We start from the raw sequence: 16,237 nt of genomic DNA, 5'->3' as shown, positions 1-16,237 counted from the left end.
TTCTCCAGGCAAAAGTACTGGAGTGGGTTGCCACTGCCTTCTCCACACGTGACTACCAAATACTAAACCTAGAAAAGGACTGAAAGGCCCCCCAGACCGCTGAAGCTAGAGAACGGGGCTGAGGGCGCCCCTCGGGGTGCTCTGTACCCAGCGGTCACGTGGGGGAGGCGTCTTTGCCTTCCCCACCCAGTGCGGACAGCACACAGGACCCCGTGCTCCCAGGGGAGGGGCGTGGGGGCGGACATCGTCTCCGGTGTCTCCCAGCCATTTGTAGAGTGGGGACTCGGGGCCAGAGAGGGTTAATGGTTTGCCCGGGGCGGGGGGGCCGGGTGGACTCCGGGAATCCGCTGGAGGGGCTCAGGGCGCCGGTCTGACGGTGTGGACCCCAGGCGGCCGGTCCAGAGCCGCGCGTGCACGGCGAGCATCGCGGGTTTACTCGGGGCGCGCGCGTCTGGAGCAGCGGGGGCTGACGACGGGGTTGGAGCCCCCGGCGCGGCCTCGGGCGGCAGCGCTGCCGGAGACCCCGGATGGGCGGGCCCCGGCCCCGCGCCCCGCGCGCGCTCGCGGCCGGGTGCCCGGCGCCCCGCGATGCCGCGCGCTCCCAGGCCCGCCGGGCTCCGGACAAGGAAGCGCTCGAGCTCCCAGGCTCCGGAGCCCATCGGGGCCCGCGCGCGCCCCCGTGCTCGGTGGCCCCGCGGCCGCGGCGGGCGGAGCGGAGCGCGGGCGGGGCCCGTGGGGGCGCGGCCCAGGGGCGGGGCGCGCCGAGCCCGCGGGCCGCTCCCGAGTCTGGCTCGTCCCCCGGAGCCCCGCTCTCGGTCCCAAGATGACGGCGAGCAAGCGGGTGGCGAAGGTAACCCCTCCCGCGGGGCTCCCCGCATCCCGCCCGCTGCGCCCCGAGCGCGTTCGGGGGACCCAGGCCCGCTGAGTCCCTGCGTCCCTGCCCCCTCCCCGAGGACCGGTGCGGCTGCCAGAGGGTCTGCAGTTTCGGGGGGTGGGAGGACATGGGCGGGGGTGTCGCCGGCTCCCTGAGCTGTGCTGGGGCGTGAGCCGCCTCCCCCGAATCGGTTTCAGTTTCATTTCTCGGCCAGAAACTCTGAGTCACCTGCGTCCCGGGTGCGGGCTTCCCCCGTGGCTCAGCTGGGAAGGAGTCCGCCAGCAAAGCGGGAGACCTGCGTTCGACTCCGGGGTTGGGAAGATCCCCTGGAGGAGGGAAAGGCTACCCACTCCAGTAGGCCGTGGGGTCGCAAAGAGCCGGACACGACTGAGCGGCTTTCACGTTCAGGTGCGGGAAGGATTGGTTGGTTCCTGGCGTCTTCCTGGAGCCAGGCGCTCTGTTGGCAGTGGTGGCAGCTGCCTTTTAAACAGAGATAACCAGGACCCCCGTGCTCTGGTGCCCACATTAGAGCCCCAAGAAGGGGGACGTCCCTGGTGGTCCAGTGGTTAGGACTTCCACTGGCGGGGGCACCGTTGGATCCCCAGTCGGGGAACGAAGATCCCTCAAGTCGTGCAGCGACACCCCAGCGCCCAGCCCGCCCCGCCCCGCCCGCCGCGCTCAGGGAAAAAAAAAAAAAAAAGTCCCAGGAAGTATGGGATGCTGAGTAGGAGTTGAGAGCAAAGTTCTCAGGGTTTTCTCCGGAAGAAAAGCTGCCAGGGCGAACCCAGGTTACCTGGAGTAGATGGTTGTGAGTTCATTTGGCCTACAGATGTTGAATGCCTCCCATACGCTGGTTCCTGCTCTAGGAAGTAGGGAGGCAGAGAAAATGAGAAAAGTCTATCTTCATTCTGATCGGGTACACAATTTTGAAGTGAGATCGGGAAGGATGGCGAGGGACGGATTTTCCCCAGGAGGTGGGAAAACCCAAGGTGTTTGGGGGACTGGGGTGTGGCTGGGATTGGAGATAGATGGGGAAGGTGGGGGGGAGTATTCCCTGGCGGCTCAGATGGTAAAGAATCTCCCTGACGGTGGAGCAGTTCTGGGGATGTGGGTCTGACACCCCTGAGGCTGTGAGTCTCTCAGAAGGTGCCCCTCCTGTGTGCAGGCATGAGGAGGGTGAACAGGAGGTGCTACCCTCAGCCTCTGGGAACAAAATGATCACAGGTTGGGGCACCCAGAGAAGGCTCAGCCCAGAAGGACTGAACTCGAGGTTGGGCACAAAATGAGGCAGAGAGTTTTTCCCACCAAGCAGGAAAGCTGGGAGCCAGCATTTGTCCCCCCTGGCACCATTAAATGGCAGCTAGTTTACAGCGGTCGTTTCAGCAACCCTGTGAGATGAGTCCTCTACCCCATTTTACAGGTGGGGAAGTTGAGGCTCACAAAGACTAAATTGATTGTCCTGGGTCACCTGGCAGGCAGTGGTGGGGCTGAGATTTGAGCCCGGATTGGTGAGGCTCCAACCCAGAGGTTCTTTCAGTGGCTTCTCTACTTTCATTTTCTGTTCCTCTGAGTCAGATGACTTCTGAGCAGGCCTCGGGAAACAGCTGTGGGTTTCAACATCTCCAGGCTTTGCGAAAGTCTTGGCAGAACTCATGTATGACAGGTAAAGTCCAAGTTCCTTCAGTTTTGGTAAAGTTGAGAAAATGTCTCTTCCAGGGCTTTTCTGCGCAGCGTGGGGCTTCCTTCTTGCTCAGGAGTCACAGACGATCCTGGAACTGGTAGCAGGAGATGCTTCTAGTTTGGAGTAACAGATCAATGAGGGGTCATAGACTCTGGGCCCTTTGCTGGCATGAACACAGGTGGAGTGTAGAAAGATAAGAAACAGGGGATAAGGGTGTGCTTGTATTTTGGGGCTCAGAGAAAGTTTAGCAGGGGCATAGTATGAAGGGTTCCCCCAGCTGTGGACCGTCTTTGGGGACCTTTCTCTCTGCCTTTGTTTATGCCAGAATTTCACAACTTTGTCGCCACTGATATTTGAGCTTGGATCATTTTCTCGAGGATGTTTATCACAGCCCTGGTCTCTACCCTCTGGATGGAGCAGCACGCCTCCACATGTGGTAGAAATGGGTCTCAGCCCAGCTCAGTCGCTCAGTCGTGTCCGGCTCTCTGCGACCCCATGAACCACAGCACGCCAGGCCTCCCTGTCCATCACCAACTCCGGAGTTCACTCAAACTCACGTCCATCGAGTCGGTGATGCCATCCAGCCATCTTATCCTCTGTTGTCCCCTTCTCCTCCTGCCCACAATCCCTCCCAACATCAGAATCTTTTCCATCGAGTCAACTCTTCGCATGAGGTGGCCAAAGTACTGGAGTTTCAGCTTTAGCATCAGTCCTTCCAAAGAACACCCAGGACTGGTTGGATCTCCTTGCAGTCCAAGGGACTCTCAAGAGTCTTCTCCAACACCACAGTTCAAAAGCATCAATTCTTCAGCGCTCAGCTTTCTTCACAGTCCAACTCTCACATCCATACATGACCACAGGAAAAACCATAGCCTTGACTAGACAGACCTTAGTTGGCAAAGTAATGTCTCTGCTTTTGAATATACTGTCTAGGTTGGTCATAACTTTTCTTGCAAGGAGTAAGCGTCTTTTAATTTCATGGCTGCAGTCATCATCTGCAGTGATTTTGGAGCCCCCCAAAATGAAGTCTGACACTGTTTCCCATCAATTTCCCATGAAGTGATGGGACCAGATGCCATGATCTTCGTTTTCTGAATGTTGAGCTTTAAGCCAACTTTTTCACTCTCCTCTTTCGCTTTCATCAAGAGGCTTTTTAGTTCCTCTTCACTTTCTGCCATAAGGGAGGGGTCATCGGCATATCTGAGGTCATTGATATTTCTCCAGGCTTGTGCTTCCGCCAGCCCAGCGTTTCTCATGATGTACTCTGCATAGAAGTTAAATAAGCAGGGTGACAATATATAGCCTTGACCATACTCCTTTTCCTATTTGGAACCAGTCTGTTGTTCCATGTCCAGTTCTAACTGTTGCTTCCTGACCTGCATATAGGTTTCTCAAGAGGCAGGTCAGGTGGTCTGTATTCCCATCTCTTTCAGATTTTTCCAGTTTGCTGTGATCCACACAGTCAAAGGCTTTGGCATAATCAATAAAGCAGAAATAGATGTTTTTCTGGGTCTAGACAGTGCCAAAAGTGCTGGGGGCGGGTAGATAAAGGAACGCCCTGGTTGAGAACTTCTGGTCTACACCCAGAAGCCTGGCGTGCTGCGATTCATGGGGTCGCAGAGAGCCGGACACGACTGAGTGACTGAACTGAACGGAACGGAACTGAGTGTTTCAGGAAAATATGACCGGCCCTTGACTGTCTCTTTTTAAATACATTTACTTATATTTTGGCTGTGTTATGTGGCATACAGGAGCTTAGTTCCCCCGCCAGGGATCACACTCTGCGAAGGCGTGGGAGTCGTAAGCACTGGGCAGCCAGAGAATTCCCTAAATGTCTTTATATCTTTTTTTTTTTTTTTAAGGTGTATTGCTGAGGAGAAAGGGAGAAGGGAGAGGCAGCATTGAGTAGGGGGTGAGAGGTACAAACTACTGGGTATAAGATAAGCCCCAGGGATACATATACTGTACAATATGGGGAATATAGCCAATATTTTATAATAACTATAGACAGAGTGTAACCTTTAGAAATTGTGAATCACTATATCATAACATATAATATTGCCCAGCAACTATACTTCAATTTAAAATAGTTTTTTTAAAGAAACGAAAATACATTTTTTAAAAGGTCTGTTGTCTCACGAAAAGAACCCCAAATGGAGAGCGGGATTCCTTGGTCTAATACTAAATTTGAGATGTGTTGCACGCTTGGGCAGCAGAGTGTTAAAGGCTTTGGAAAGTCCTGCAGGGAAGAACTCGGTTTAGCCTAGTGTTTCCCAATGTGCTTGACCGTGGAATCCTTTTCCCGTAACAACTGTGAACTTTGCACGGGACACGCTGCACACCTCTGCTCTAACTGGGCCCTCTGCCCTGGGGCTTCGCCGGCTCCCTGCTTGGCGGACTCCTGTTCATGCTGCAGGGCCCAGCTCAGGGTCACCCGTGTGACGCCCCCTGCTCCCCTCCCCTGCCCTCTCCTCTCTTCTCCTTTTGAGAGGGTAACAGGCAGGAAGGCCAGGGGTCTCCAAACGGAGGAGACAGGCTGCAAGTGTCAGGCATTTTTTAGCTCTCTCTTAAGCGGCAGGAGGAAACAAACAAGTGTGAGATTTTTTTCCCCTTCTCTGTGTTTTTCTCCATATTTTCCCTTCTCTAAATTTAAAAGGAGGTTTTTCTTAAAATTCTGTGTTGCCAAGACGACCCCTGGCTCCACCTGAAGTTAACTTTTCGCAAACCTAGAGTTTACCAGCACCTTTTCTTATGGAAATGTTTGTCTTAAGCTATGTTAATGAGCTATGCATTTACCCTGGACTCTGTCTTTCTTCAAGTCTGTTCAGCTTAAGACTCAGACCGATTAAGGGCTCAACAAACCTGTATGTTTTACTCAAACATTGTTCTCCTCATCGATGTTAATGAAACTATGTATTTCCTTGAAACCTGTCCTTCTTCAGGATTCGTGTCAATCGCTTTATGGCCCAGGATGACCCATCTGGTGCCAGGATCATGTCAGAAGGCATGCTGCGGGTGAGGGGCCTGGTGCTGCTCTGAGGTTTGAGACATCTCCTGTCCCCAGTTAGCAGCCTGCTGATAGTATATGACGTGCTGCTAAAGGCTAGCAGGGTGGCACTCTTTCTGCCGTCTTCTGATGTCTATGTCAGAAGCTTTCTCTATCTCTTTATGCTTTAATAAAACTTCATGACACAAAAGCTCTGCGCGATCAAGCCTCGTCACAGGCCCGGGATTGAACTCGTCTCCTCCAGAGGCCAAGAATCCCGGCGTCTTTCACGACTAAGCGACCACTGTTTCCTTTCCCCTCCTATGATGTGTCCACACTTTATTCACAGAATCACAGCGTCTTCCTTCCACCACTCCAGTGAAGCTCTCGAGGGGCCCGTGCCCTAGTGGCGGGTCCGTGGAAGACGCTGTTGGGAGAGCTCAGTGGTGCTCAGGGGACGGGCCGCCTTCCTGGGCAGGCGAGTCGTTGCTCGTCCTCTGGTTTCCCTGCTCGGCGTGTGGCATTCTCCTCGGGTGCGGTCTGCCTGAGCGGTGCCCCTCCCCAGGCCTGCTCTGGGGCAGTCTGACAGGGGCAGGCTGACGTCTCTGCTGCCCCCGCCCTGCCCCGGGCACGGTGAGGGCGCGTCGCCATCCTGCTCACCAGTGGGTAGAGGGAGGCAGGGCGGCGTGGCTCCCTAGGAGGAGAACCAGAGGACAGACGTGAAGCGCCTCGGTTTCTGCAGGAAAGGCTCCTCAGAGAGCTGCGTTGCTGGTATTTAGTCGCTCAGTCGTGTCTGACTCTTTGCGACCCCGTGGGCTGTATCCTGCCAGGCTCCTCTGTCCACGAGATTCTCCGGGCAAGAATAGTGGAGCGGGTGGCCATTTCTTTCTCCAGAGGACCTTTCCCACCCAGGGATCGAACAGGTGTCCCTTGCATTCCAAGGCCGATTCTTTACCACTGAGCCCCAAGAGGTTTACTCCCAGGTTACAGTATCTAGACCTGGTGATGTGCATCATCCTCCACCTGGTACCTACAGAGCTGGAGTGAAGCTAAAGACCGGGCAGTTCACTTAAGGCCCTGAGCACCGGGCCGGACACACAGTGCGCAGTGAATGCCGGCTTCTGTCCTGCCTGGAACTGGGGACGGTCTGCTGTGGGGCGGGGGGGGCGGGGTGCCGGAGGAGGGGAGGCTCGGCCAGCTGCCCGCTCTGTGCCCCTGCAGGAGCTGGAAGACCTGCAGAAGCAGCTTCCCAAGTACCTGCGGCACCTGTGCAGCGAGGAGGACAACGTGCTGGTGTGGCACGCGCTGCTGCTGCCTGTGAGTGTCTGCGGGGCCTGCTGGGACTGGACCACTTAGGGCCGGGGCTGGGGCCGCGAGGGCTGGACCGGGCAAGGACTTTCCTGCCTGAGAGTCCTTTCTTCTTAGTTTTGGCTGCACCGGGACTTCGCTGCTGCACGCGGGCGCTCTCTAGCTGCGGCGACTGGGCCCCAATCTCTAGTTGGGTGCCGAGGCTTCTCACTGGGGTGGCTTCTCTCGCTTCGGAGCACGGGCTCACTAACCAGCACACTGCCTTAGCTGCCCCACAGCATGTGGGGTCTTCCCGGGCCAGCGAGGAACCCGTGTGCCCTGCCCTGGCGGGTGGAGTCCTAGCCACTAGCCCATCAGGGAAGTCATAGAACCCTTTTTTCACTGGAGATAATCGTTGGCAGAGGTGTCTCTGTCTACATTGATTGCTTCTGACGTCCAGGCCAACTGATGCAGAGGCTAAAAGGCCTTTGGGCTTAGTCGGAGACCCCTTCTTCAAGCCAGTAGCTACCGAGCCTGTCATGGAAGCTTCGGCAGACAAAGAGCATCAAAAACAACAACAAAAGGCTTCCTTGTTGACTAAGTGGTAAAGAATCCGCCTGCCAGTGCGGGAGACATGGGTTCAATCCCCGACCCGGGAAGATCCCACACACCCGGAGCAACCAAGCGTTGAGCCTGTGGTCTAGAGCCTGGGCCCACAGTGCCGGAGCCCACCTGCCACGACTGCTGAAGCCCTAGAGCCCCCCCTTTGCTGAGGCCTCACCCCTGGTCTTGGGTCTGTGCCCCAGCCCCAGCCTCTGCACGGTATCGAGAACACATGTTCTTTATCTGCCCAGCATTTGCTCGGACACACCCATGACTGCCACAGCTCCCTTTCTGCCTTCTGCTCAGGAAGAGGGAATTTCTTAAAACCTTCACTCCGAACTTCCGTATGTCATTCTTTTTTCAAAGGCTTATTTATTTGGCTGCGCCGGGTCTTAGTTGCGGCCTGTGGGATCCGGCTCCCTGACCAGGGGTCGAACGTGGGCCCCCTGCACTGGGACCACGGAGTCTTAGCCTCCAGGCCGCCGGGGAAGTCCCACGTATGTCGTCCTGACGGTCATTCTCCTGCCTTCTCTGCCACGAAGGTTCTGAAAGGGTTTGGAGCTTTCGCAGCAGCCTGGAGGCCCCTGTGTGCTGTGCTGGGCTCATCCGAGCCCTGGGGTCCCCCCCACTAGGGGTGTGGGTTACTGCTCCCGTGTGGAACAGTCCAGTCGACCGTGCTGAGTCCCCATCGGGCACTGTTGCTGTGACCCTGGGCAGGTCACTTGTGTATGCTGAACTTGTTTCTTCTGGAAATCCTGATGCTAATACTATGAGTTCTCAAAGTACGTACCCTAAGAGCTGACACATAAGGAGTGCTTGCCATGTGCCTGGCCATATTCTAGATCCCTGACGTGAATTAGCACAGGACTTCTCTGGGGGCCCGGTGGCCAAGACCCTGTGCTCCTCAGCGCAGGGCACCTGGGTTCCATCCCTGGTCAGGGAACTAGATTCCGCATGTTGCAACTAAGACTCAGTGCAGCCAAATACATAAATAAATAGTAAAAAAAAAATAAAATAAAATAAGCTGGTGCACTCTTCACTACCTTAGAAGAAAAGTGAATCGACTCATTTAATTGTCGGGCAAGCCCTGTGGAGGAGGTTGTGACTCTCTGTAAGGAGAGCACAGAGATGTTCGGCAGCTCGCCTAAGGTCGCACAGGCATGGGGTTGACAGAGCGACGGCTCACACTCCAGCCGCGTGGCCTGAAGCCCACGTAACCCCTACACCCTGCTGCATGGGCTAATGCGTGTCAAGCCCTTAGCAGCAGGCAGCACAGAACGGGTGCAGGAAAGCCTTCCAGTTGCTAAAGATCCAGTGGACGGAGGAGCCTGGAAGGCTGCCGGTCCATGGGGTCGCTAAGAGTCGGACGTGACTGGGCGACTTCACTTTCACTTTCACTTCCATGCATTGGAGAAGGAAATGGAAACCCACTCCAGTGTTCTTGCCTGGAGAATCCCAGGGACGAGGGAGCCTGGTGGGCTGCCGTCTCTGGGGTCGCACAGAGTCGGACACGACTGAAGCGACTTAGCAGCAGCGGCAGCAGCAGAGGGTCTTCTGCTGGCTCCTGGCAACGCTTAGGCACTCCGGTTCCGAATTGTTGTTTTAAGGTGGTAAAATACCCGTAATAGTATGCACTGCCTAAGCTCTGCTGGGTCTCTGTCGCTGCAGAGGCTTTCCCCTAGTCGCAGTGAGCGCCGGCTACTCTCGGTTTGTGCAGCACGGCTCTAGGGCGAGACGGCTTCGGGATATGCACTCCCGGGCTCTAGGGCACAGACCCAGTGCTTGTGGCGCCCGGGCTTAGCTGACTTCCCTGGTGGCTCAGACAGTAAAGCGTCTGCCTGCAATTCGGGAGACCCAGGTTCGATCCCTGGGTCAGGAAGATCCTCTGGAGAAGGAAATGGCAACCCACTCGAGTATGCTTGCCCCGGAAATCCCATGGATGGAGGAGCCTGGTGGGCTACAGTTCATGGGATCACACAGTCAGAGACGACTGAGCAACTTCACTTTCATGGACTTAGTTGCTCTGGGACATATGGGATTTTTCTGGACCAGGGATCGAACCCATGTCTGCAGGCGGATTCCTAACCACTGGGCCACCAGACAAGTCCTAGAAAAATGGTCAAGAAAGTAAATCCTAAAAACTCTCACCCCGAGGAGAAATTTTTTTTTCCTTATTCTTTCTCTTCGTTTTTTTATATGAGAAGATGGGTGTCAGCTGAACCTATTGTGGTAATTCTTTCACAGCATATGTGAATCTAACCATCAAGCTCGACGCCTTAAGCTTAGTGATGTGTATCAGTTATTTTTCAATAAAACTGGAAAGATGTTAATTACTGATATAATAAAAAGAAGCTAAGGTGGTCCTGAGGATGTCTCCAGTCAAACTGCACCCATTTCTCAAGGGAGGAAGCTGAGGCTTAGGGGTGGGAGGCAGCTGGCCCTCGGGCACACAGCAGAAGCCAGGATCTGACTCGTGGGAGTGCCAGGCCAGGGGGCTCTGACGCACAGTCCAGTTGCTACGTGGGTGCACGTGCCGTCTGTGTCTGCATTCACGGTCCTTCCTCGGAGTGGAGCAGAGGAAGCCTGGGACGCTGGGGCGGGGCGGGGAGGGGGAGCCAGGCCCAGGTCCTGGGGGAGGAGGGCAGCGGTGCCTCTGCCCAGAGCATGACTCCTTCTCTCGCACAGGAGAGGCCACCCTACAACCTCAAGGCCTTCAGGCTGTGCATCAGCTTCCCGAGGGAGTACCCGTTCCAGCCCCCCACGGTGAAATTCACCACCAGGATCTACCACCCCAACGTGGACAGGGACGGGAGGGTGTGCCTGCCCCTCATCAACAAGAAGAACTGGAAAGCCAGCACCAAGACCTGCCAAGGTGGGCTGGGTCCCGCCAGGACAGGGCCCCAGACCGAGTCGGGGCGGGGGTCACGGGGCCACTTTCGTGTCGGTGGCTCCTGTTTACTGCCGTTCAGTCACTAAGTTACGCCGGACTTTGTGACCCCAGGGACAGTAGCCCCCAGGCTCCTCTGTCCGCGGAGTTTCCCAGGCAAGAAACTACCAGGGCTTCACTGGGGGCTCAGATGGTAAAGAGTCTGCCCGCAGCGCAGGAGACCCAGGTCTGATCCCTGGGTCAGGAAGATCCCCTGGAGAAGGGAATGGCCGCCCACTCCACGATCCCTGCTTGGAAAATTCCATGTACAGAAGAGCCTGTACAGTCCATGGGGCTGCAAAGAGTCAGACGTGAGCGAGTGACTGAATTCGCTGAATTCGCTTGTTTAACTCAATGAAACTAAGCCATGCCGTGTGAGGCCACCCAAGACGGGCAGGTCATGGTGGAGAGGTCTGATAGAATGTGGGCCACTGGAGAAGGGAATGGCAAACCACTTCAGTATTCTTGCCTTGAGAACCCCATGAACAGTATGAAAAGGCAAAAAGATAGGGCACTGAAAGAGGAACGTCCCAGGTGGGGAGGTGCCCAGCATGCAACTGGAGGTCAGTGGGGAAATAACTCCGGAAAGAACGAAGGGCCAGAGCCAAAGCAGAAACAGTCCGCAGCTGCGGATGGGACTGGTGGTGGACGCAAGGTCCGGTGCTGTAAGCACAGCCGAAGGGCGGGCCTAGCGATGACGTGCGTCGCTTCAGCAGGCACTCTGACACTGCGCTGAAAGCTTCACACGGTGTCTTTTTAGTTCACTTTTTTTTTTAACTGAAGTATGGTTAATTTTGAGGGAAGGAAATGGCTATCCACTCCTGTATTCTTGCCTGGAAAACGCCATGGACAGAGGAGCCCGGCAGGCTAATATAGTCCATGGGGTTGCAAAGAGTCGGACACGACTGAGCGACTTCACTTTACTTTTACGGTTCATTTACAATGTCGTGTTGGTTTATGGCACACAGCAAAGTGATCCGGGGATCCACGTGAATATGCGTTCCTTCCACACTCTTTCCCACTGCGTCTATCACAGGTGCTGAGTGGTTTCCCAGGCGACACAGCAGGGCCTTGCTGACTGTCTTTGCGTGCAGCAGTTCGTATCTGCTCACCTCTAGCTCCTGGTGTCGCCCTCCTCTCCTGCTTCCCCTGGGTCTGTGAGTGTTTCTGCTTTGTACGTGAGTTCACGTGTATCTTTTTACGATTCCACATGTAAGGGATATCATACGGTATCTGTCCTTCTCTGCCTGACTTCCTTCGCTTGATACGGTGATCTCCAGGTCCATCCGTACGTTGCTGCAGATGGCGTCCTTTCACTGTGGTTTGCGGCTGAGTACTGTTTCCCGGTGCGTGTCTACCGCGTCTTCTTTACCCGCTTGTCTGTCGGTGGGCATTTAGGTCGCACTCATGTCCTGTCTGTTGTAAGCAGTGCTGCTGCGGACGTTGGGGTGTGCGTAGCTTTTTGAGTTAGCGTTTTCTCTGGGTATATGCTCGGGTGCGATTGGTGGATCGTGCGGCAACTCTACTTTTATTTTTTTAAGGAACCTCCTACTGGTCTCCATAGTGGCTTCACCAATTTACATATCCCACCAACAAAGTAGGAGGGTTTTCTCTTCCACCCACCCTCTCCAGCATAAAAAGTCACTTTTTTCTTCCAGATGGTATTTTTGGTGTACATCCATGGATGACAAATTGGAATTATACTGGATTAATCATAATTCAGGAATACAAAAATGGAGCTGATGGCCCTTGAGGACTTGGTCTCACATACGTCCCTGCACCACTGAGAACCTGAACTTTCTAACCCAGGGCAATCAGCCATTTTTAACACATCAGCCTCATTCAGTCCCCCAGAAGCCCCTTGAAATAGTGCTCTCATCGGCCCCATCAGGACACGGGCCTGTGAAAGCTGAGCTCTTACCTGAGCTGGCAGACGGCAGAGCTGGGATTCGAGGCCTCGCTTGGCCGGCTCTGAACCGCGCGGCTCAGCAGAACTTTCTTCAGTGATGGAGTCGGTCTATAGCGGCCCTGTCCAATGCCACAGACACTGGCCCCATGTAGCTTTCAAGCACTTGAAGTGTGGCTGTTGGGACTATGAACTGCATTCCTAATTGTCATGAATTTCAATTAATTTAAATCAAGATGACCACACATGGCTGCAGCGACAGGTCAGGCACTGTGGCCCTAGTCGTGGACGTAATCAGTATGTGATCAGTCCTGTTTCTGGGGGCTTCCCTGGTGGTCTAGTGGCTGAGACTCCACACTCCCAATGCAGGGGGCCTTGATTTGATCCCTGATCAGGGGACTAGATCCCACAGGCTGCAACTAAAGATCCATAATGAAGACCCAGGGAGGCCAGATAAATAAATAAATGCTTTTAAAAAATATCCCACCTCTGGATCAGCTCGGGAGTTCTTAACCCTGGAAACGAGTGCTGGGGAGAGGCAGAGGCGTGGTCCTTGGTGAGCACCAGAGCTCTGCAGAGCGCCCCGAGCCCAGGGCCGCACGCTTGTGTGCATGCCTACGGGCACAAGGGGGGGGCACTGCCTTCCCGGTTCCCAAAGTCACCCGTGAAAGATTTCAAGCCACAAGGCAGGAGTGGTTTCCAGTCTTGAGCCTCGGAACCCTTTTTTCCCCAAATAAAAAGTTTTGGAGTCCTGTTACCACCTTCGTGGACATGAATTTGAGCAAACTCCAGGAGATAGTGGAAGACAGAGGAGGCTGCGTGCTGCAGTCCTCAGGGTCTCAGAGAGTCAGACGCAACAAAAGCAGAGTTCTGGCTGAAAAGGGAACAGAACTCAGACACCGCATTGATTTCACCGACCCTCGCGACCCTTGGGGCCCCATTTGAACAGCTTCTGTGACACCGTGGAACACAGGTTGGAAACCGCGGAGATAACTGCTCATGAGAGCTTCGGACGCCGTCATCGGGGACCCTGAGTGGCATCTGATTTGCTCGTAGAGAGCAAATCCTAGTAGAGCCGTCCTAAGGCGTGGGTCGGTGTGGGTTCCGGGAGGATCTGGGAGTGGGCGGCATCGCTTCCTTCCCAGGAGTTTTTTCTCTCCCTCCTGATGTCCTGATCTGACTTCTCTCCCCAGTCCTGGAGGCCCTCAACGTGCTGGTGAATCAGCCGGAGCCGGGAGAGCCCGTTCGGCTAGAGCTCGCGGAGCAGCTGACGCAGGACCCAGAGCTGTTTGACCGGACGGCCCAAGAGTTCACCCTCCAGTTTGGAGTGGACCGGCCCTCCTAAGCCGGCTTCTGACCCGCCTGCTTTCTGTGTGACGGATGGACGCCCCTCATGGACGGGGGGCCAGAGCCTCTTTGCGATCTTGCACTTGCTCGTGTCTTCCAAGATTTCCTTCTTAGGTTGTGTGTGTGTGTGTGTGTGTGTGTGTGTGTGTGTGTGTGTGTGTGTGTGTGTACGGGGAGGGGACTGCCGTTATGAGTGTGGACCCACTGGCCACAGATGTGCTTTCCCCAGCCCCTTTCTCTGCCCCAGAGCCAGAGGCATTTAGGTTTGCAGACTCAAAATCCAGCTCTCCAGTGCTCCGTGATGGGGTTCCTGGTCCCACCGGTTGGTCCATCTTAGAGACTCAGGTCACCTTCCCAGCCAGATGAGCAGCCAACCCGAATGCCCGCCCCTCACAGAGCCCTGCTTTGGGGCAGCAAGTCAGGTGGGATGCATACCAGGAGGGGGTCAGGGGGAGGAGGGACTCTTAAAACCAAGTGCTCTGGGGATGGAGCGGTTGCATTGTAGACCTGTATGGATTTAGGTGCAAAACCTTTGTTTCCACTGATGAATCATAAAGTGAAGAATCTCCTCTCCACCCCAGAAATCTGACTGTACTGTCTTTCGTTTTGTTTTTAAAGATTTACTTATGTATTTCATTTTTTGGCCGAGCTGGGACCGTCACTGCTGGGTTTCCTGGAGTCGCGGCAAGGGGGAGCGACACGCTAGTTGCAGTTCCTGGAGTCTCGGCAAGGGGGAGCTCCTCGCTCGTTGCAGCCCCGGGCTTCCCATCGCACGTCCCCTCTTGCCGAGCGCGGACCCCAGGCTCACGGACTCAGCAGCTGCAGCTCATGGGCTCGGTAGTTGTCGCACGTGGGCTTAGTTGCCCCGCGGCCTGTGCAGTCTTCCCCGACGAGGGATCGAACTGGCGTCCCTTGCACTGCAAGGCGGAGTCTTAACCCTGGGCCACCAGGGGAGCCCCGACTCCATGGTTTTTAAACCACTGCTGTCCGGTTTGGTGGCCGGTTCCTAGCGTCCGGCTTTACGCCAGGAGGGGTTTCCCTTCCAGCTTGAGTCCAAGGGGAGCCATGGAGACCGTGAGTTTGCTCAGCTGTTAAACACAAGGGTCCACCCCTGAGCGTTCACTGAGGGGGCAAGTGGTTCATCAGGAGGAGGCTTGTTTAGCTGCAGTCGAATGAAAGATGCTTGCTTCCGGATCAACGGAGGGCTCGCGGGGCACGGATCCTTGTGTGACCCCAAGCGCTGTGGGAAAAGCTGGCTGTGAGGGACCCGGCCATCCTCAGCGAGAGGGGTCGTAGACCCACCCACAGGGGTAACGCCCCCTGTTTTATACAGCAGGCGACCAAGGCTAACCGAGCCCTCCAGTGGGTTGCCACATCCCCTCTGCTGACCTGGGCGGAGTCTGCACCTCTGCCACAGTGCCGAGCTGGCGGCTTTCATTTCTGTGTTTCTCCTGAGCCGCTCTCATCAGCGCACATGCTCCCAACGGCTGATAAAGCCAGACAGGATTGTTAGGAAATTAGGGTCAGCTCTGGGCTTCCCTGGTGGCTCAGCGGTAAAGAATCTGCCTGCAAGGCAGGAGGTCTCGCTGGAGGAGGGCATGGCAACCCACTCCAGTATCCTTGCCTGGAGAATCCCATGGACAGAGGAGCCTGGCGGGCTGCAGCCCACGGGGTCGCACTGAGTCGGGCGCGACAGAAATAACTAAGCAAGCAGCTGCAGCAGCGTACTCAGCTCTAGGGCTCGTCTCTAGTGAGCAGTGGAAAACAGAAACAAAACCTCAGCCAGAGTTCAGGGATTATCTTGGCACAAAGGAGGAGCTTCTGGAGGAGCTTCTAAAGCCACTGGCATTTTTTTTTTTTTCCCATATTTTTGGCCGCACCACACAGCATGCAGGATATTAGTCCCCTGACTTGGGATTGAATGCATGCCCCCTGCAGTAGAAGTGTGGGCTCTTAACTACTGGACTGCCAGGGAAATCCCCAACCACTGGCCCTTCAGAGACAGAACATGGAGTATCTTAGGGTCAAAGGAGTCACCTCCAGGCCCCATGAGCCGAGTCTGAGTGAGGGTTCTAGAGAATCTTCTCCTCCAGTCCCTGTCCTGGAATTCCCTAATGTAGGAGAAGTGTGGAAAGAGGGAAGAACGTGGGAAGGTGCCACCCGTGGCTGGAAGCGTGAGGATGTCGCTTCTTTGGGCCACTGCCTCAGTTCAGTCGCTCAGTTGTGTCCGACTCTCTGCGACCCCATGAGTCGCAGCACGCCAGGCCTCCTTGTCCGAGAACGTGTATGTGGCAGGCCCCAGGCCAGGTCTTTGGTCCTTTGTTGTCATTGTTAGTCGCTAGATTGCTAAGTCACGTCTGACTCTCTTTGACCCCATGGACTGCAGCGCGCCAGGCTCCTCCGGCCCCCACTGTCTCCCAGAGTTTGCTCAAAATCATGACCACTGGGCCAGTGATACTGTCTACGTAATCCCATTTAACCTTCACAGCACCTGCGGGATTTTGAGCTGCTATTATCCCCGTTCAGATGGCGAGCTGAAGCTCAGAGAGCTTTGCTCACTGCCCAGGGACACACAGCTTCTTGGCACAGATGCCTGTCACGGTTGTTGAGAAAATCACCTCAGGTGA

At 55.4% G+C, this 16,237-nt stretch overlaps 1 protein-coding gene across 4 annotated transcripts; it reads left to right on the top strand.

Annotated features, from left to right (window-relative positions):
• Window positions 1-573: 573 nt before the first annotated feature.
• Window positions 574-14,194, top strand: UBE2L6 (ubiquitin conjugating enzyme E2 L6). Of its 4 annotated transcripts, XM_027979791.3 has the most exons (4): window positions 815-850; window positions 6,763-6,858; window positions 10,117-10,303; window positions 13,457-14,194. In XM_027979791.3, exons 1-4 carry the CDS (start codon window positions 824-826, stop codon window positions 13,606-13,608), a joined length of 462 nt encoding a protein of 153 aa, XP_027835592.1. In that variant the 5' UTR covers window positions 815-823; the 3' UTR covers window positions 13,609-14,194. The 4 variants fall into 4 exon arrangements, with proteins under 4 accessions (XP_060255567.1, XP_027835592.1, XP_027835593.1 ...); XM_060399584.1 differs by lacking the exons at window positions 10,117-10,303; window positions 13,457-14,194 and adding an exon at window positions 7,289-7,763 and having other exon boundaries at window positions 574-850; XM_027979792.3 differs by lacking the exon at window positions 6,763-6,858.
• Window positions 14,195-16,237: the final 2,043 nt, after the last annotated feature.

This window comes from Ovis aries, chromosome 15 (assembly GCF_016772045.2).
Source record: "Ovis aries strain OAR_USU_Benz2616 breed Rambouillet chromosome 15, ARS-UI_Ramb_v3.0, whole genome shotgun sequence".
Classification (NCBI taxonomy): Eukaryota; Metazoa; Chordata; class Mammalia; order Artiodactyla; family Bovidae; genus Ovis; species Ovis aries.
This window is presented reverse-complemented; position numbering and strand designations above follow the sequence as displayed.

Bases quoted from the DNA above. Each gene is read 5' to 3' on its own strand.
- UBE2L6 (XM_027979791.3), top strand. From the start codon at position 824: ATGACGGCGAGCAAGCGGGTGGCGAAG. The intron at 851-6,762 runs GTAACCCCTCCC...GTGCCCCTGCAG, and splicing joins CGAGCAAGCGGGTGGCGAAG to GAGCTGGAAGACCTGCAGAA. The intron at 10,304-13,456 runs GTGGGCTGGGTC...TTCTCTCCCCAG, and splicing joins CAGCACCAAGACCTGCCAAG to TCCTGGAGGCCCTCAACGTG.